The following is a 21,380-nucleotide window of genomic DNA, read 5'->3' on the forward strand; positions in this document are numbered from 1 at the left end:
AATTTCACAGTGGCCCTTGCATTTTTTCGATTTTTATGTATGAAGCCCCTGAGCGACAAGTTTGGACACCTCTAGTTTAAGAGGTCAAAGCTTCAAGATCTGGACTTTTGTGTTGCATGTGTATGTTTGCCTGCGTGCGTGTGGCGAGGATAGCCTTGCAGACGGGGTTAATCTCTAGAGATCTCTGGGCGTTGACAGGGTGCCGTCTGGTATCCACAGCAACCAGTAAAGGTTGACACTGCGTCGCATATCCGGGCGGAGCACTTCGACCACATGCGCAGCGCCACTCTGCGACTGACCGCCGCTGAGCGGCGGGACAGTGGACGCTACTGCTGCGAGGCAGAGAACGAGAAGGGTGTTAGCGTGCGCTCCGTGTGGCTCGATGTCTACGGTGAGTGCGCGGAAAGGAAAGCACAATTTGGAGTTTCAGAAATTCTCCCATCACAATGAGAACTATGTTTTGAAGCTGCTGTTTGCCACAGCTCAGACATGGGCATTGACTTTTCATTGTGGAGGCAGAATTTGTACTACCTTTCCTTAAAATGTAGGCTGTGTAGCTACATAACATGGTTATCATTTCCCTCCAGACAAAGGATTCCTCAACGTCACATCCACGAGTAATAGGACCATCCACGTGCGCTCCGGTGATAGCTTATCCCTAGTAGTAGAGCTGGAGGCTTACCCCAGGCCGCAAACCTTCTCCTGGAGCTTCATGGGCCACCAGTTGAAGAACAACAGCGACCACGTAATCACCACGCAGAGCACGCGCAACTACAGGTGCGAACCCCTCCCCAAAATGTCTCCTCACTCAACTAGTGGGGGTGGAATTTAGCACGAAGTTGGCTGCGGGCCTCGCAGCTCCGTGGCAAATACAAAGGAGAGAAGCTGGCCTCAGGTTGTTTGAGCCAAAAACGCTATCGCCGTTAAAATGCGTGCAAAGCAAACTTTTAAGTATTTGCATTGTTACTCGTCAGTGCTAAGGGAAATATGATATCATGTTTTAATGTCATACTTCATGTGCGTCGCAGTGGACGTCTTGGTTAACTGACTGACTAGGAAATGGCATCAGTCCTCTGAATGAAAAAATGGTGCGAAGCAACACGCTTGCTGTGACTGGCTCACAGTCAACATGTCCGCGCTTTGAAAGTATTTTTAAGTATCAAAGTGTCAGGGAAATTCAACTTTGAACTCCAAGACAAGTGTTACCTCGATAGCTCGATTAGAGAAATGAATACAACCCCAACCATGAATTGCTTTTCTTCGAAGGCTTTATGAACAACAGCTCTCGGGTACAAAATGATGTGACCCAGCCAGGAGCTGTAATCACCCAGAAAGTACAAAGAAGTACAATAGAGGCTGGACATTTATACTGTTGAAAGGGCGGTGCCGAAGCCCACCGTGAAACGAAACTTACTAAGAAACGAAACTCATCATCTCACAAACCTGGGTATTCTTCCATACAAAAACATCTTTGAGCTGAGACCTTGAACACCGTCCCGGCTAGAAAAATGATAAGAAACCACACTCCTCCCTTGTATTCATTCAGGGCACATTAAAAAACATAGGAACATAACAGTCCATATTTGGGCATATGGTGATACAGTCTACTGTAGTCAAGGTCATGAGAAGGCACACTCAACAGATTAATGCAACAATGTTCTCATGCAAGCATAACAAAAGCATACAATATATGACGTATAATGGTTGTGTTTTAAGCATGAATAAAATTCTCTCACACAAAGAAATATATGAATTATTAAATGAAGGAAAATAAAATAAATTAGCTTCATCGCTGCTTCACACTCTTTCGGAAGTTGCATTCCATTTATGTCCCGCGTCACATCGAGTACAGTGCATTTGAGCCCATGCGTGAGTAGTTTGGAGTTTAATCAAGCGAACAGTATACTGATAGTATTAAAATGCATACAAGTGCATTTGCTGTGGTTGAGTACAATATGTTTATGGCACAACCACTTCCCCTTTTTGTCACTATTTTCCAGCGACTTCCACACCCCCTCTGCCAGTCGCCATTAAATCTGGCTGGGAGCGACTTCGCTCAGCTTCGTCGCCGCTAGATCTCAGCACAATCACCTGGCTGTCGGTCGTTTCCACTTGTTGCACAAGAAAACAGCAAGTCTTATTTGAAGGAGTAGGGGAGATTGTAATAGCTTTGTCAACAGCTTCATTAGTTTCGGCGAGAATGGAATTGTTTTTTGTTGTGAAATACAGTTCCACACAATCGTACATCGAGATCTCATTTAGCTTAGCAATTGTTGGTATGGGAAACTTTTTTTCGAGTGCCCAAAAACTTTCAAGAACATGTATTTATCAAGGTTTCAGAAGCCGTGGTGTTTGTGTCTACGTCCACCGAACAAAATGCTATGACAACGCCAACGCTCACTGCCGTCGGGAACGTATCCCACCCATGGGGTTTCAGAATCGGGACCTTTCAAACTAAATTTTCTTGAGCCTCCGGGGTTGTAGAACTAATGCCAAGCCAAAGGGCATTAATATGTATTTTTTTCTTTTAAATGAATAATATCTATCAAAGAAGGAGTCTGACTTTTGGGGCAGGGGGGCACAACATGTTGATGACCCCGAAACGCAGTGTCAGCAATAAAATTAACTTACAAGAATGTTTGTAAGTTGACAAGGAGCGTTTTTTTGTTTCCCATCATTCTTGAGGAGAATTCTAAATCAGGCTGCTTAGGCAATACTTTTCGCCAAGATAGTCATCCAATGAATATGGCACGCTCCCCGGTGTCGTGCCAATGAAGTTACCCCAGTCAAAAATTGTATCCCCTGGGGGGAGCCATATGGAGGTAGATTTGTGTCTTTATTAATTATTCAATCCAAAAAAAGTTGCTTCAATTAAAAAAAAAAAAATGCTTCAATCAAAATATATATGTTTTCAACCCCCCCAAAAAAAGTCCCTTCAAAAAAAAAAAAAAGATAAAAGTGTTTAAATGCAAAAATAAATTTAGCTATTTTCTTTGATTTTTTTTTTTTTTTTTTTTTGATTGTAGCAACTTTTTTGTCTACCTTAGAAAAAGTCCACCTTTACCCCATGAGTAGCCACCCACCCACTACTCGTTTGAGGTCAATATTGTTACCTGTGCACCCCACAGTCAGTCATAATCCAACTGCTACCATGAGCAACACCAGAGAGCTTTTGAAAGACACCAGAAAAAACATGTTAAGCTCCACAAAGCTGGAAAAGGCTATGGGACAATTGGAAAGCATCTTAAAGCAACAGTTGCAGCAATTGTTACAAAATGGAAAAGGCTAAACATGACTGATAATCTACCTCGAACTGGGGATCCATGTAAAATCTCTCCTCGTGGGGTATCATTCATGATGAGAAAACTTAGGGGTCAGTCTAAAATTACATGGCAGGAGCTGGTCAATGACCTGAAGGCAGCTGGATCCACAGTTTCAAAAGTTACTCTCAGTAGAACACTACGGTGCAGTGGTTTAAAATCATGTATTGCTCAGAAGGTTCCGCTGTTGAACTCAGTACATTTGAAGGCCCATCTGATGTTTGCCAGGGACCATCTGAATGATGTAGAGGAGTCATGGGATAAATTCATGTGGTTAGATGACATCAAAGTAGAACTTTTTGGTGCAAACTTTAGTAATCGTGTGTGGAGAAAAAAGAAAGATGAGTACAATCCCAAGAACACCATCCCCACTATAAAGTATGTCGGTGGAAACCTCCTGCTTTGGGGCTGCTTCTCGGCAAAGGGGATAGAACGACTGTACTGTATAAAGCAGAGGATGAATCGTGCAATGTATCGTCAGATTTTGAGCCACAACCTCCTTCCCTCAGTCAAAGACTTGAAGATGAGTTGTAGCTGGATCTTCCAACATGACAATGATCCGAAGCACACAGCCAAGCTGACCAAGCAGTAGCTGCGTCAAAAGCATATCAAGGTTCTGGAGTGGCCCAGCTGGTCTCCAGACCATAATCCATAGAAAATCTTAGGATGGAGCTGAAACTGCGTGTTTCTCATTGACAACCAAGATTTGTGTGGAGGAATTGACCCAAATCCCTGTTTCCATATGTGAAAGCCTGGTGAAGAACTACAGAAAGGGTCTGACCTCGATAATTGCAAACAAGGGCTTCTGCGCTAACTAATAGCACTGATTTTCTCAAGGGTACAAATACCGGTACTTATAAAACCCAGTAAACTACAACTAAGATATTTAAAAATAATACAATGGATTGTTTTTAGATTATGTCTCTATGAGTGGAAATGCATCAATGATTGAAATTTAAGACCCTTTACCTATTTTCTAAGTGGGTAAATTAGTAAAATCACAAGAGGTGCAAATACTTATGCTCCTCACTCTATACAGTGGGGCAAATAAGTATTTAGTCAACCACCAATTGTGCAAGTTCTCCTACTTGAAAAGATTAGAGAGGCCTGTAATTGTCAACATGGGTAAACCTCAACCATGAGAGAAAGAATGTGGAGAAAAAAACAGATAATAACATTGTCTGATTTTTAAAGAATTTATTTCCAAATTAGAGTGGAAAATAAGTACAAACAAGCATTCGTTACCTGTATTAATGGCACCTGTTTTAACTCATTATCGGTATAAAAGACACCTGTCCACAACCAGAGACAAAATTGTAGACCTACACCAGGCTGGGAAGAGTGAATCTGCAATAGGTAGAACGCTTGGTGTAAAGCAATCAACTTGGGAGCAATTATGAGAAAATGGAAGACATACGAGACAACTGATAATCTCCCACGATCTGGGGCTCCATGCAAGATCTCACCCCGTGCTGTCAAAATGATAACAAGGACGGTGAGCAAAAATCCCAGAACCACATGGGGGGACCTAGTGAATAACCTACAGAGAGATGGGACCACAGTAACAAAGGCTACTATCAGTAACACAATGCGCCGCCAGGGACTCAAATCCTGCACTGCCAGACGTGTCCCCCTGCTGAAGCCAGTACACGTCCAGGCCCTTCTGCGGTTTGCTAGAGAGCATTTGGATGATCCAGGAGAGGACTGAGAGAATGTGTTATGGTCATATGAAACCAAAATAGAACTTTTTCGTAGAAACACAGGTTCTCGTGTTTGGAGGAGAAAGAATACTGAATTGTATCTGAAGAACACCATACCCAGTGTGAAGCATGGGGGCGGAAATATCATGCTTTGGGGCTGTTTTTCTGCAAAGGGACCAGGACGACTGATCTGTGTAAAGGAAAGAATGAATGGGGCCATGTATCGAGAGATTTTGAGTGAAAATCTCCTTCCATCAGCAAGGGCATTGAAGATGAGACGTAGCTGGATCTTTCAGCATGACAATCATCTCAAACACACAGCCAGGGCAACAAAGGAGTGGCTTCGTAAGAAGCATTTCAAGGTCCTGAAGTGGCCTAGCCAGTCTCCAGATTTCAAACCCATAGAAAATCTGTGGAGGGGGTTGAAAGTCAGTGTTGTCCAACGACAGCCCAAAAACATCACTGCTCTAGAGGAGATCTGCATGGAGGAATGGGCCAAAATACCAGCAACAGTGTGTGAAAAGCTTGTGAAGAGTTACATAAAACGTTTGGCCTCCGTTATTGCCAACAAAGGGTACATAACAAAGTATTGAAATGAAATTTTGGTATTGACCAAAGACTTATTTTCCACCAGGATTTGCAAATAAATTCTTTAAAAATCAAACAATGTGATTTTCTGTTTTTTTTCCCACATTTTGTCTCTCGTGGTTAAGGTTTACCCATGTTGACAATTACAGGCCTCTGTAATATTTTCAAGTGGGAGAACTTGCACAAGTAGTGGTTGACTAAATAATTACCGTAATTTCCTGAATATAACGCGCACTTTTCTTCCCCCAAAATCAACTTGTAAAATCATGGTGCGCATTATAAATGGGTACATGGATGGATATATATATATATATATATATATATATATATATATAAACCGATTTTTTTTTTTTATTGACACGGCCACGTTGTGTTGAAGAAACGTATGCGGTGATCCGTTGCCGACCATTACGGTACGTGACGTCACCATTTTGTTTCGGTAATACTTCACTCTGATCGGCAGAATGATTTCGTCCGTGTTAAATTCTGCTTTTTTCACTCTTCATAAAGCACAGAATTTAGTTTCTTGAACTCATTCAAGTCAAAGTTTATTGCAGCTCCGCAACTCGGACCATAACAAAAGTAACAACAGACTTCCTGTGTGTGTCCGTCAACTATATCTGTCCGTCGGAAACTCAAACCCAAATAACAATAGTTTCTATTACTGTCGTATCGACAGCAATGAGCGCTCTCGGATTTCCGACTTCTCGACGTTCTCACTTTCATTTTACCGAATCAATCCATGGAAGAAACATTTATTCATCATGATGAAACGAGCAAGTTATACGGCAGCCTTTAAAAGAAAAGTCACATCTGTTTTGTTTTCTCCTAGATTCTGGTAAGTTGGAGTAGTTGTCAAATCATATTATTACCATAAATATTGTCAGTTTATGGTAATGTTTTGAACTACCAATATGCTATGCTTGTGCTGTGTTTCACCATTCAGTAAAATGACATTTCTGTATCTGTACACAAGCTCTGTTTTTTTATATTCTTCTTTTTATTGGTGCTAAAATTAGGGTGCGCGTTATAAACGGGTACAATAATTTCCCCTAGATTTTACAAGTAAATTTGGTGTGCGCGTTATACACGGGTGCGCCTTGTATTCGGGAAATTGGTATTTGTCCCACTGTATGTATTTATATAATTCAATATCAATACTTTTCACTATTTCTTTTTTTTAAACTGGTAGTGGTCATACAATAGTGTGTACCATTTAATATTAGCCTTAAGTTAGCAGGCTCTACAAAAATCAAATGTATTTTGTATTTTAGTGCACAATATGTGCAATTTTTGTTGTTATTTGTGTTTTAGCTTGAAATTTGGCCTAACCTGGAGTATAATAAACTGCTAGAAAACCATCAGCAGTGGAATTTTTTTGAGGGACCGTTCAAAATCTGTCAAATTAGTCAGTTTGCATGTGCATATCCATACAGTTGAGTTATGACATTGCTGATTCTGAGAAATCGATCTGGGACTTAAAACCTCCACCCCAGTTGTAGTGTCATCGGACGAAAATGTATCAGGTGTTTGTTTTTTTCTTTTTTTGCTGTAAAAAAGTGAAATCACTGTAGTAATTTATCTTTGTAGAATTTGAAATATTGCAATCACCCTGTAAATGAACATTGATGAAATGGTAGTTGATTTTAACATAGTGACGACAGCTGAAAAAAATTAATCAAGCACCTTTTAACTTCTGGATTTTTTTCACAAGCAAATAGCTAATCTACCCAATCCGATAATCAGTACCAGGCTTGGTGACATATATGACTATAATTGGAGTATCGGAAAGAATCTGATATGGTCACAAGTTCAGATTCGATCCAGTATTCGCATGTTTTTAGCAAGGTTGCACTTTTCGGGTGCTGTCAACCACTTGGAAAACATGCCCGCTGTGTGTGACTACTTTTTTTTGAGAAACTGAAAATAGTAAAAAAAAGCATGGTTTATTATTTTTAAACAGATCATTTCTCGAAAATGTACCAGCAGAGCTCATTTTAGTACACAAAATACGATTAGTCTTTTACTGGTTGCAATAATTTTGCATTATTTTTAACTGTAAAAAATATAGGTATCGGATTGGACAAATATATCTTGAAAAAAACTGATTGGATCGCACATCAAAAAATCTGTATCTGAACATCTCCAAAAAAACAGGGTTCAATACCTCTTTTTATTTATAATATTTTTTACAATATAGTTACTTCCAAAGAGAGAGCGAGGACAAATAGTGAGCATGCACACATGCACAGCAATATAAATTCTTTTGGGCTTAAAGATGTTCGCTGTGTTTTTCGAAAATGTGTTTTAATGAGCTTAAAATAGCCGAGGTTAAAATGAAATGTTATCTTATTTGTGGCTTTTGCTGATTTCAAGTGACTATGCCACCTTCCCTCTGGTGTTCAGGTACAGCAGCGAGCTGAGGTTAGTGCGACTGAAGACGTCGGAAGGTGGCGTGTACATGTTCAAAGCCGCAAACCGCGATGCATCGCTGAATGAGACATTCACCATCTTTGTGACCAGTGAGTGCTTATTTCAAATGAACAGTGTTATTGATATTATGCATTTTAAATAATTTGTCATTTCTGTTAAGCTAAACCCGAGATTGTGTCACACGAGGGCCCAGTGGACGGGCAAGTGCGCTGTGTGGCAGAAGGATTCCCTGCCCCCAAGATAACATGGTACTACTGCGAGCAGCCCTACATCAGGTAGTGCTAAAAATGTCAACATTGTGTACCTTTAAAGTTCTTTTATCTGTGTTATGAAAGCTATTTAGGTAATAATATTCATTATTCTACCCTATTAATTTAGGTGTGTCAATTTGTATAAAATTGATTTAGTAATGTTGTTGACTGTTCTACTGTAGATCAAAAGTCACATTTGGATATAATTAAATGAGGTCTTTTTAGTCATTTCACCTCGGGAAATTATTTAAACAGATTAAGACATTTTTCAAAATATTTTGACTGGATCAGCAATAAAAATTATAAGGTATCCATTTAGTTCTACAGTTTTTATTATTATCATTTTTACCACAGTTTTTTTTTTTTTTTTTTTTTTTTTGCATAATTGAAAAACTTTAATTATTATTTTGTATCTTAAATACATATTCGGAAGAAAAAAATATGACAAATATTCTTTGTTGCTTATTGGATTTTCTTTTTTTCTTGTATTTTTTTTTTTTTTAATGGAAATACCTGTTGGTGTTTTTCGAATAAATATTATTGAGCTTTTAACCAAAACACAAAGATTTTTTTATGTTGCTGTTTTTTGTGTACCAAAAAGAGCTTCTTTGCCTGTTAGTTTTTTTTTCTATTAGAAAAACAAAGAAATTATTTGCTATTTAGATTCTTTAGTTAATCATTTTGGGTTGTTTTTTATATTTATATCAAAAACAAAAAAAACTGTCATTTATAAAAAAAAAAAAAAAAAAAAAACAGGAAAGATCTGTTTCTATGATACATAATTTTGTTCAAATTTGTTTTGTTTTTTTTGTTCTTGTCAATTCTGTTTACTTTTGTAGATGCGAACCACAAAGGAGAATTTATTGTTTCTTTTAACCAAAAAATATGAAATTCTCTTACTGTATTTGGTTATTGTTTGTTGCTGATTGGTATTAAGAGATCAATGGGTTCTACTACTTTACCCTGAATTGTGTGAAAAAAATGTTGTGAACACAAACAAAAAGTAACAGAACATTAGGGGTTAGGAGGGCTGCTTGGCTGCCTTTCGTCAAGACATTCCTAATAATTGACACATCAATGCAAATAGCCGGGAACAGAGTTAACCTCCAACAGAGTTAACCTCCAAACCAAAACAAGCCCTGTGGTGAACTTATGTCAAAACTGGAGCCTGATGTTCATTTTACACACATCATTACCTATCAAACCAATGGATGCGCCATCTTATTATGAAAGGAATGTTGACTGTATAAATTTAATGAATGAAAATAATAATGTCTGGAGATTACAATGTTTCTTTTGTTTTTTGTTTTTGTTTTAATCAAAGACACAAGCTTTGCACCACAGCTCCAATATACCTCATAAGTCAACAGCATCAGAGTTGCATCAGTGAACATCATAGATGTTATAGGCTACCATATCTCATTTAGCACGCTCAATGCATTCATCAAATATACCGGTACACTGGATAGCATTAGGTCTATTACTGTATATCAAAAAATTTTGGAAAATTTCCACACATCAGTGTTGTTTTTGGCAGCCACTTTAATTTTCGTCTTAGTCTTAGTCTTTTGGACAAAAATACTTCCAATTTTCTTAGTCATTTCAAAATGTGTTCATCTTCGTCTAGTTTTAGCCAACAAAAACTTGGACAAATTTCGTCTAGTTTTAGTCGACTATTCTCAAAATGTTTTCGTCTATAAACTTCAAAAGTTTTAGTCATAAATAAATTAATTAATGAACAAAAGGTTCCCAACAATTTCAAATTAAGGTGATAGACGAGCACAAAACTGAAGAGTCTACAAGGATATCACCATTTTCATAATGATAATACACACTCAGCAGGAAAACAGTACATTATTTGCAATTAATTAAACTCACTTGGACGCTACGAACTGTATGTAAAATCTTTTCCAAGAGTTTAAGAAGACACCCAGTCACCGCGCTAAATGCTGATGCTAACGCGAACGCTATGCTAACTCTACAAGTTAGTTTAGAGTCTGATGATCACTCAGCACAGACCTTTAAAGGCTAAAGCAACCTGGCATATCTAGCCAAGATAAGAAAGCAAAACTCAGCAAGCAGCACCTGACACATATGTTTCACAAAAGGAGACTGGAGTGGGCACAGGTTTACTCATGGTGAGTAAGCATGTGTCTGAAGTGGGAGGGTCAGCGGGAGGCGCAGCATGTCACATGAGTGACACGACCAAACAATGCTAATGCGTGCTAACTACACATACAATCAGAAAATATCATACATTGTGAATTTATGACGGAAACTACTGCGAATTTTCACCTCGTTCTCGCGTCGTCAGACGACAACTGTCATCCATCTCGTTATGTTTTAGTTTACCAAGACACGTTTTCATCGCGTCATAGTCATGAAATAATTGTTCGTTGAAATATTTTCATTATCGTCATCGTTGACGAAAACAATACTGCCACACATACCTCCATGAAACAGCAGGAATATAATTGTAATAATTGAATTAGTTGAACACAGCAGATGTAGAATCAAATTGGCTCACTTAGCATCACAACTAAATCAGAAAAAAACTCAATTTCAGAGCTGGGCTAGCATTAGCTCGTTTAGCATTGCAGGTGTGATAATTACAACCACACACAAATGCCCTGATAAGAACCCCAGGCTGGCCACAAAAGTGCCTGACGAAATTAACAATCTTTGTGAACTTCCAACCATGTGTGGTCTTAAATCAGCATGCTTATGTCTGGACAACTAAGAACCAGTTTGCTGATCCCACCAAAATCCTGTCAACAACATCTAATCCCCCCCCAAAACCTCTTCTCTTTACTGTTGCCCCCCTTTTACGCCAGGTGCTCCCAGCAGGTGAACGCCACCCAAGAAGAGACAGACATCATCACCATCACACTGTTCAGCCCCATGTTTGGAAAGACGGAGGTGGAAAGTCGGGTGAATGTCAGCCGGGGACGCTTCAGTACGCTGGAGTGTGTAGCAACGGTGGAAGGAGAGCAGGCCTATACTCTTTTCTCCATTAGTGGTGAGTGACAACATACAGTATACGCATATGCACCATTATATTTCCAGGCTTATAGGTGAAAATTTACGAACCTAAAATGTACAAAAATTCACAACCAACACTGGATGCAAAGAGAGACCAGAAATCCATTCTAACTTTGTGAGTTAGAATTAGAGGAGCACTCTGAGACCTCTGCATAAGCAGCCATACACAGGGGTCTGTGACCTGTGTGCTTTCATCTCATTACTTCAAAATGTATTCATCTCCTCCATTTGACATTCCAAAAATACCCTGAAAATCTCTTTATTCATTCATGAGTTCTCTTGAACCAAGGGCGGAGGTTTGCATAGGGACGGTAGGGTAATAACACTACCAACTTTTCAGGATGCTCAAATTGTCCCCACCAACTTTTAAGCAACCTTAGGGGCAGTTTACATGGCGATTCTGCGACACAAAGATGCAATGACTGAGTAGCGGACCCGCCTTGCGTGCATATGGTGTCGGCGAAGACGGAAGGCGAAGACGAAAAATACTGAATCCTGCCTCCAAAGTGGAAGAATCCGATTGCGGGGGATTGAGGGGGGCTTCCTCGGCATGCATATCAAAGGCTCCCGCGGCGCGAGACCGCGCCGTTAACGTCAGCACTCGTACACATCACATTGGGCGTGCGCAGCGGTGCTACTAAACATTAAAAACAGCAAATACTGTATGGCGGAATGTCAGCTTTAATTTACTGTTTTAATAATATTTTTAAATATGTTGAATGTTTCAATTTTTGTGCCTTTTTGAACAAAAGAAAAATGCCATTGCTTCGAGTGGGCGGGCATATTTTTTTCCGGGCTGAGGGAGCTTGGTGGGGTCAAAGTGCATCATTCTTTGTCGCCCTGAAAAATCTGCACTTCCCCCTAGGGCCTGGCATGAATACTACATTGTTTTCATGCGGAATTGCGACATTGTTCTAATGGAGACGCAAATGCAAATTTGAAATTTTTCGTATTTTCGGAGAGTCACCATGTAAACGGCCCCTTATTTACATTATATAAAGAGTTCAGTTACAGTATATAGGTAATTAAGATTGTGTTCCCATATGTTGTAATGATAGCATAGACTATTAAGTGCATTATTTTCATTATATTCACACTTACATTGATCCGTTTTCACTTGCTGAATGTGCCGGTCTATTTTTTCCCCCTCAAATGAACGTTTGGTTGGTTGATGACTTCAAGACCATCGTCCCGCCACAAAGACACACACTCATACTCACACAGCCCCGACAGATTCATGTCGAAAACAAGCCGCCTCATCCGCCCCCTTCAGAAAGGAGATATATTAGAATTTTTTTTCGGCCAGCAGCAGCCACTGTAAGTCATGTAAAAAGTCAATGTTCTGGAAGTGGGGGGAACACAACTAATTTTGCTACTGATTAAACTAACCTGCAAAACCGCTGCGGTCAGGCCAGCCTCCACAAGGAACAACGAAGTCAAGCTAGCCGTCCCTTATTTGGATCATTGTTTGCATTATGTGCATTACGGTAATATCGTCCCTACCAGTTTTGAGACTAAACCTATGCCCCAGTCTTGAACACAAACATACAAACAGACAGACACACAAAACCCAATATTTAACCGCTGCTTTCAGTAGGTTTTATCGACTGGCTGAGGTAATTATAGGCCTATCCTCATTGACGTGTGGTTTCTCACCAAGATTTCATAGTACTGTAACAACAAACAAATGCTGATGACGACATAAATTCTCTTTCCTTTTCATCTTTTTTATGTTCCTCAGGCTGTTTAAATACCTTTTAGTTGAGGTTGTCTTGTAGTTGTGGTTAGTATTTTTATGGGATCAACTTTGCTGTATTGTCTGGAGTATGGGGATAGTGAATACCATAACAAAATTCATTCAAATGAGTGATTGATGTTTGCCTCAGTGCCGTCAGTGTCTGAATAGAAACACCTATGAAGACACACCTTCCGTAGGTGTATAATACACTTAAATTAAAGAGCGCTTTGTGGTACAGCATTTACAAACATTGTGAGTCACTGTAGTTGATTACACATTAGGCTGGGTTGCTCTACATAATCTTCAAACTTCTTTCCCATTTAACCCAATCACTGCCATTGACAACCATAGATGTCTTAGCCATTTTGACTGGGTTAAGCTGGCAATGATCAATCATTATAATTGACTAATATTGTCATCAACAACATTGAAGGACTGATAATTGGAAGATATTCTGGGAAGAAAAAAAAAACTTTTTAATTGCCTGTGTACAATCATCAAAAACTTTAATTTGAAAATTTGTGAGAGTATTTTTCAATTTTGTCAGATATTCATGACACAATTTTGCGTATTTAGAAAATACCTTTCCCTCGATGAATTTCTCAAATTACAACTGGACTACTAAGCACCGTCATTACAAAGAACCAAAATCATACTTGGTATGGCCCCACAGTGGACTGTGACTATGGCTCATTTTTATGTATCTTTTTTAGGGCTGTCAAACGATTAAAAATTTTAATCGAGTTAATTACAGCTTAAAAATTAATTAATCGTACTTCATCGCAATTCAAACTAAAACTACAACTAACAAAAACAAAAATATGCCATATTTTTCTGTAAATTATTGTTGGAATGGAAAGATAAGACACAAGACGGATATACACATTCAACACATGGTCCATAAGTACTGTATTTGTTTATTATAACAATAAATCAACAAGATGGCATTAACGTTATTAAGATTCTGTTAAAGCGATCCATGGATAGAAAGACTTGTAGCTCTTAAAAGATAAATGTTAGCACAAGTTATAGAAATTTTATATTAAAACCCCTCTTAATGTATTCGTTTTAATAAAATTTGTAAAATTTTCAATCAAAAATAAAGGTGTAGCCCGCCATTGTTGTCAATAATTACACAATGCTTATGGGTCGCACCCAAGCACCAGCAGAGGGTGACAAAACTCCAAAAAAACACAGGTAACAAGTGGCGATTACACTGTACTGTCATTTTAATCTGTTTGACCGGGGCATGTGCGTTAATTGCGTCAAATATTTTAACGTGATTAATTAAAAGAATTCATTACCGCCCGTTAACGCGATAATTTTGACAGCCCTAATCTTTTTATTTAAAAAATCGTAGAAGCGCTTTTAAATTTAAGGTTATAGGGCTGGACGATATTGTCTAAAATCACCATTAACAGAAAGAAAAGGCACATAATACAGAGAAATGTTTTTTGGTAAAGAGTAGTTTTAAAAAATGTGTTTGGACAAAATAAAAGTAGTGTAAAAAGTAATCGCTATATCTCTCGTGGAACTAATATGCAAAACATCCATCTCGAATAAAATCTTTGTCTCTCTCCTCTCATATCTTCCCAGCTGTGCTGTCAGCACCCAAATAAGTAATAACTACACAAAGGGGCCATTTACATGGTGATGCTGCGACACCAAGATTGTGTTGCGGAATGGCAAAGGCGCAAACTTTTGATTCCGACCTCCAAAGCGGAAATATTCGATTGTATATTAATGGAACGCTCTCGCGCCGATGACGTCAGCACTCACACACGTCACTTTGGGCATGTGCAGTCGCTGCTACTAAACATTCAAAGCAGCAAACATGGTGGAACGCTGGCTTTAATTGACTGGTTTTAATAAAAGTTTAATTTAGATATATTTTATGTTCGAGTGGGCGGGTATGTTGTCTTCCGGGATGAGAAGGGTGTTGTCAAGGAAGTGCATCTTTGGCTGTCGCCTTGTAAAACAGCACTGTCCCGTAGGGCCTGGCATGAATACAACATCCTTTTAATGTGGAATTGCGACATCATTGGAATGGAGACGGAACTATGTAAATGCAGTTTACATCGTTTAGTGTGTTGTATTCTCGGAGCCTCACCATGTAAACGGACTTAAAGAAACAAAGGCTAACACAATCTTATAGAAAAATCTACTGAGTAACTAGTTGCTAGATTTCTGTTCTCTTACCTGCACCTGGCTGACTTCTTAACAGTTGAATTATACTAAACACACTTGGCACATTCGTAACGATCAGCTTCAAATAGTTTTCTTTATCCTTCTTACGAAGGAGTGCATGTGCAGTTTTTTTTTTCTAGCAGACTTTTTTTCCTTTCCTAATGCCACTAAATTTCTTAGGAGGAGCACTTATGTCCTGATCTCTTAATGTGTGCGTATTTAAAAATTATCATTATCTTTTTTTTTTTTTTTTACGTTTTGTCTAATACAGCCTTTTTAAATCCTTCCCACTCGTCAATTCTTTTCTAAAGCCCAAAGTGGTTTTTGTTGTTCTTACAGCTGTGGCGAGTCAGTCGTATGTGTTCAGTCCCCCTTCCGTGCCTGGCCTGGCCTTATTGTTCGCTCCTCTGTCCACTGGTGTGTAATAAGCTCTTTATAGAGATAAGGAGCTTTCTCCCCACTTAAAATCTGAGAATGCAGAGTCTGCAGGAACAAATCCACCTGTAAACCCGTCAGTGGGTTTCTAAAGCTCTACGTTTGTTCAACGACACCTCCAAGCCTCGGCCAAGTCAGGCGGGACCCATATCTGCCCGCCTTCAAAAAATCATTCCCTTCACTGTGGCCTGCATAGTGACTTCCTCCAACCTCAGTCAGTTGCTATCCTGCTTTTTTGGGAGGCGGGGGGGAAGCATTGCGGCAGATGGGGAAGCCGTTATTACACCGCATGGATTTGGAGTCATAAAGTAAACAGTGGACTCCAGCTAATTCCTATCTGCACATCTTATCATACCAATCATGTCTCTCTTGCCTGCTGTTTACCAAGCAGTTTATGGGGCACGAGCACTGAAAAAGTAAATCCATGCCTAAATTGCACTTTTAGTCAATATTTTGAGTTTTTTCTGTTGTTGTGTTTACACACTCTGTGTATCTACGATATTGTTGAAGGTGCCACAAGGTCAGTGTTGTGACCTTTTAACTCTTCATAGGGCACTCATTTAACACATTGGCTGCGAATTACTGTCAGTCCTTCTAGTCACAAGGAATTGGACACCGTCAATATCACTGAAAGAAGCTTTCATAGCCAGTCCTCTGAGTTTAAATGAATTGGACGTGTATCGCTGTCAATGGCAGGCAATTAATTAAATACTAAGAAAAGAGAGTGTTATTGGGGGCCAGCATCAGGGTGTATTTCTATTTTTATTCATTTTATTGTTTTAATTTTGTTTTCATTAATATTTGTTAATTTTTTTAAAGTTATATCATCATATCATATAATAATCAGACTTATTTATTATTTTCAATTCTCTATTTTTGGTCATTAAATAAATCAAAAACAAACTCTTATACTAGTAGACCTCTTGTCCAGATTCTGTACAGTATATGGAAATCCCATTTTGGGTCATGTTGGCCACACTTCTATACAGTGGAATGAAAAAGGATCTGAACCTTTTGGAATTTCTCACGTTTCTGCATAAAATCACCACCAAATGTGATCTGATCTTTGTCAAAATCACACAGATTAAAAAACTGTCTTCTTTAACTAAAACCACCCAAACACTTGTAGGTTTTCATATTTTAATGAGGATAGTATGCAAACAATGACAGAAGGGGGGAAAATAAGTAAGTAAACCATCACATGTAATATTTTGTGCCCCCCCTTTTGGCAGCAATAAGTTCAACCAGACGCTTCCTGTAGCTGATTCCTGGGATGTCCGGTATGAATCGCTGTCTTTAATTCATGCCACAGCATCTCAATGGGGTTCAAGTCTGGACTTTGACTTAGCCACTCCAGAACATGTATTTTGTTCTTCTGAAACCATTCTGACATTGATTTACTTGTGTGTTTTGGCTCATTGTCTTGTTGCAGCATCCATCCTCTTTTTAGTTTCATCTGTCTGACAGACTGCCTCAGGTTTTCCTGCAAAACATCCTGATAAACTTTTGAATTCATTCTTTCATAAATGGTTGCACGTAGTCCATGCCCTGAGGCAGCAAAACAGCCCCAAATCATGATGCTCCCTCCACCATGCTTCACGGTGGGGATGAGGTGCTGATGTTGGTGAGCTGTTTCATTTTTCTTCCAAAAATGACGCTGTGTGTTACTCCCAAACAATTGAACTTTGGTTTCATCAGTCCACAAAATATTTTGCCAAAACTTCTGTGGAGTGTCCAAGTGCCTTTTTGCGAACATTAAACTAGCAACAATATATTTTTTTAGACTTCTGTAGCTTCTTCCGTGGAGTCCTCCCATGAACACCATTCTTGGCCATAGTTTTACATATAGTTGATGTGTGCACAGAGATATTGGACCGTGCCAGTGATTTCTGTTGGTCTTTAGCAGACACTCAGACAATGCTTCTCATCAATACATTTCTGACCAGGTGTGTGTTTTATAGTGGGCAGGGCAGCTGTAGACCACTCATCAGTGATTGGACACACACCTGACTTCATATGTTTGCTAAAAATTGGTTTCAATTGCTCTTTAAGTCTCCTTAGGCAGAGGGTTCACTTACTTATTTTTCCCCATTCTGTCATTGTTTGCATGCTATCCTCATTAAAATATGAAAATGTTTGGGTGGTTTTAGTTAAAGCAGACACTGTATTTTCATCTGTGGGATTTTGACAACGATCAGATCACGTTTGATAGTGATTTATGCAGAAATGTGAGAAATTCCAAAAGGTTCAGAAACTTTTTCATACCACTGTACCAAATGTGAATACTGATGATTGTAAAATTGGTCTAAAATTTCATGGATCATAGTGTCACATTTGGGGTCTTATGGCTAGCAGTTAGCATCTGCCTCATAACTCTGAGCTTGAGGGTTTACATTTATTGTTAAAAAATGTTAAGGTTTTTAAGAAGTCATTAATGTGTGGATTACCACCACATGCTCATAGATTTAGGTTTGAAACTTGAAGATTTGTGCAATTTTGTCATAGCACGTGTCAATTAGCATCAAATTGTTACGTATGATATTTTTGGTTGGGCACTGATTGCTGCCAACCCTCCCAGTTCAAATGAATTGGACATCTATTGCCTTCTATGAAAGAAAATTTGGACATTCATCATGAGCTGTGCTTTCTCTTTTTCTCCACAGAGAGAACAATTCCCCATGGTCTGTTCACCCCCCTGCTGATCGGCTCGGTGTCGGCGGCCTCCGTCCTCTGCCTTGTCCTTATTATGCTCGTCTATAAATACCTGCAGGTATTGACAGCAGGCCTTGATTGAGAATACATACCATTTGTCACTTTTTGTAAATGAATTCTGTTGTTTTGTCGCAGAAACCTAAATATCAGGTGCAGTGGAAGGTTATTGAAGGAATCCACGGTAACAACTACGTGTACATTGACCCCACCCAGCTTCCCTACGATCACCAGTGGGAATTTCCCAGAAACAACCTGCGTTTTGGTGAGCCACCCGCCCTCTTCTCACATTGGTGTAGCACTTTTGTAACACTGGTCTGCGGCACGAGCCTTGGCACCCAGCGCCAACATGTCATTTCTGACAAGCCCAGGCCCTCACAGCAAATGATTTTTGGGGGGTAGAAAGACAGAGAGAGATAGAGAGCAATAGAGAAACAGTAAATTACAACAGTTTGGGCTCCAGCACCTCCGCGACCCTCGTGAGGAAAAGCGGCATGGAAAATGAATGAATGAATAATTCATTTATTGCTATTGATGGGGCCAGACGACAAATGAATGATCACTATGAGCCATAGTGTTTTATTTTTTTTTTTTTTTTTTATTTTTTTATTTTTTTTTTTTATTTTTTTTTTTGTGTACAGACAGACAGAAAGAAAGAACAGATGTGATACATAAAACATGATTAAACACATATGCTACCTACAGTAAGTAGCGTTGCTATCACGATATGACTATTCTTACCATTCAATATAAATTTTAAAATGAACAATATAATTGTTTGGTAACACTTTATAATAACTATCCATTTTACTAGTTAATAGATCATTAGTAAACTGTTGATAAATGATTTATTGTTGAAACTGTTGATAAATGATTTATTGTTGATTTGTGAAGTATTTGTTAACAGTTTGTTAAGCATTTACAGGGTTTTCTTAACCTGAAACACAGTTTGTATAGAAACGGTTCAAGTTTTTGTGTGTAATATTTGGCATTTCTATCTTTTCAGGTTAAGAAATGCCATTCACTTGAAAAGAAAAGGCATTTTGATAAGGCATTTTGCAGGCAGCGCTCAGGTTGCACATTTATGAAAATCTGCCATAGAACCAACAAATATTTGTACTTTTCTTTGAATGATTAACCAATAAAACTTATAACCTTCATCATAAAGTGTATATAGTTTTATTAAGATTCATCAACTAGCATGGGCATTTAGAATGGGGTCAACCATATTGGAACACCCTGTAAATGCTTAACAAACTGTTAACAAATACTTCACAAATCAACAATAAATCATTTATCAACAGTTTACTAATGGTCTATTAACTAGTAAAACGGATAGTTATTATAAAGTGTTACCTTGTTTCCTATTAAATTTAGACCGTTTTTATTTTGGCAATTTCTCTGAACAATTAATCAACTATGAATATAGTCAATCATAGACTTCATCATCAGTTGAAAAGACAGCTCCCACAAAAATTGCGCCACGCCTTCCCGTTGGAGGCCGACCCAGGTAGAGCATTTGGCTTTCACTGTGATAAACTCAAGAACACGCTGCGTTCAAACATTTGATTTAGGTGGAAAAAGGGCAAACGTTTTACTGCATGAAACTAGTAGGCAGGAGTGTCTCAAGAGTGATTTGCTCGAGGATTCAATGTAATTATTATATAAAATAGCCCCATGCATGCACTTTGAAACGTTGTGAAAAAAAAAACATTGGAAAAAATTAGCGTAACATTAGCCCAAAATATTTACGTAAAATGAATGATAACTGCCTGTTTTTTTGCTTTTAACCAAGAATCTAGAGACTGTTTTATGTTCATATCTATAGAAATTGCGGGATGTATGCATTTATTTACGAGAATTTTCAACTAACAAAAAAGCTCTTTGTTTTGTGATGGCCGCCACGTTGCATCCATACACAGTAGCGTAAGTTTTCATTCAAATGATAGGGTAATTTGATCAACGGCCCGTTATTTGACAAAAAAAGCAGTAATTTAGACATTTCTTCATCCATACAAAAAAATTCGCCTTTCACATGTTTTATTTTATGTAACATTTCAATCTAAAAACGATGAGACCAGATAGCCGGGAAGACGTGCCTCGGTGCTGAGGCAAAAGTAACATTCAACCTAAATAAGTTGTGATTGTATAGAGAAAAATGCAAATTCAGCTTTTGTTGAGTAAAATTAAGATGATTCTGCATGCTTTCCTCAAGTATTAAGTTTCTGATGTGAAAATTGAGTGATTTAATAGCTGTTGAAAATTGCACTAAATAAAAAAAAATTTATTTGCTATTTTGGGCAAAAACATATGGTATGTTAAGTATTTTCTTCCTGAAAATTTAGGTGATTATCCCTGCATATAGTGATTTTTGTGCATCTAGCTTAAAATTTGGGAATTTTATAGCCAAGTTTTGTTATACCTGTATAAAAAAAATAATCGGGATTTTATCTGGGAACGACTTTTAAATTTTTTGATGTCGCTTCTCATGGAGACTCATATATGCCTAAAGAGGTGCCTGTTTTGGCTTTAGGTCGCTAGCGGCTTTGGTTTTTAAAATATTTGAATTAAAAATTTTTGAAAATAGGCCCCCTACAGATCGGCCCCGTCAACTGATAGTGAAGATTAGTTGTCTATTAATCATGGCAGCCTTTGCTCTGCATGACATTTGATGTCTGGACCGGTTGCTTTGGCCTGACATGGACGCTTTAGAGCGCCCGTTGTCATTGCATTGAACAGCTATGCAACAACCTGGTGTCATACTCTATATTCCAGTCATTAGGGGCTCCAAGCAGATGTCAAAGTCAAACAGAGTTATTAAGTTCTTTTCAGTAATGTATCAAATTGTCATTTTTGTGGTAGATTAATCGAGATGGCAACCATACAATTCGCTTACTGTTAGTGTTGGTTGCCACAGTCTGATTGAACAGACTGTAGAAATGTACCCTTGATATGTTTTGACAGTCTACTACTGTTT

The 21,380-nt window shown here is 38.5% G+C and overlaps 1 protein-coding gene across 4 annotated transcripts in view; it reads left to right on the plus strand.

Annotated features, from left to right (window-relative positions):
* The window catches only part of kita (KIT proto-oncogene, receptor tyrosine kinase a), a 56,706-nt gene that overhangs the window by 20,262 nt on the left and 15,064 nt on the right, over positions 1 to 21,380 (plus strand). For 3 of the 4 annotated variants that reach the window (XM_057841855.1, XM_057841857.1, XM_057841858.1), the window contains 7 exons: positions 199 to 391; positions 588 to 777; positions 8,015 to 8,130; positions 8,202 to 8,316; positions 11,127 to 11,311; positions 18,358 to 18,464; positions 18,542 to 18,668. In XM_057841855.1, coding sequence (XP_057697838.1) covers positions 199 to 391; positions 588 to 777; positions 8,015 to 8,130; positions 8,202 to 8,316; positions 11,127 to 11,311; positions 18,358 to 18,464; positions 18,542 to 18,668 — 1,033 coding nt within the window. The remainder of the gene's footprint in view (positions 1 to 198; positions 392 to 587; positions 778 to 8,014; positions 8,131 to 8,201; positions 8,317 to 11,126; positions 11,312 to 18,357; positions 18,465 to 18,541; positions 18,669 to 21,380) is intronic. The other variant, XM_057841856.1, reaches the window with a different exon arrangement.

This window comes from Corythoichthys intestinalis, chromosome 7 (genome assembly GCF_030265065.1).
Source record: "Corythoichthys intestinalis isolate RoL2023-P3 chromosome 7, ASM3026506v1, whole genome shotgun sequence".
Taxonomy (NCBI): Eukaryota; Metazoa; Chordata; class Actinopteri; order Syngnathiformes; family Syngnathidae; genus Corythoichthys; species Corythoichthys intestinalis.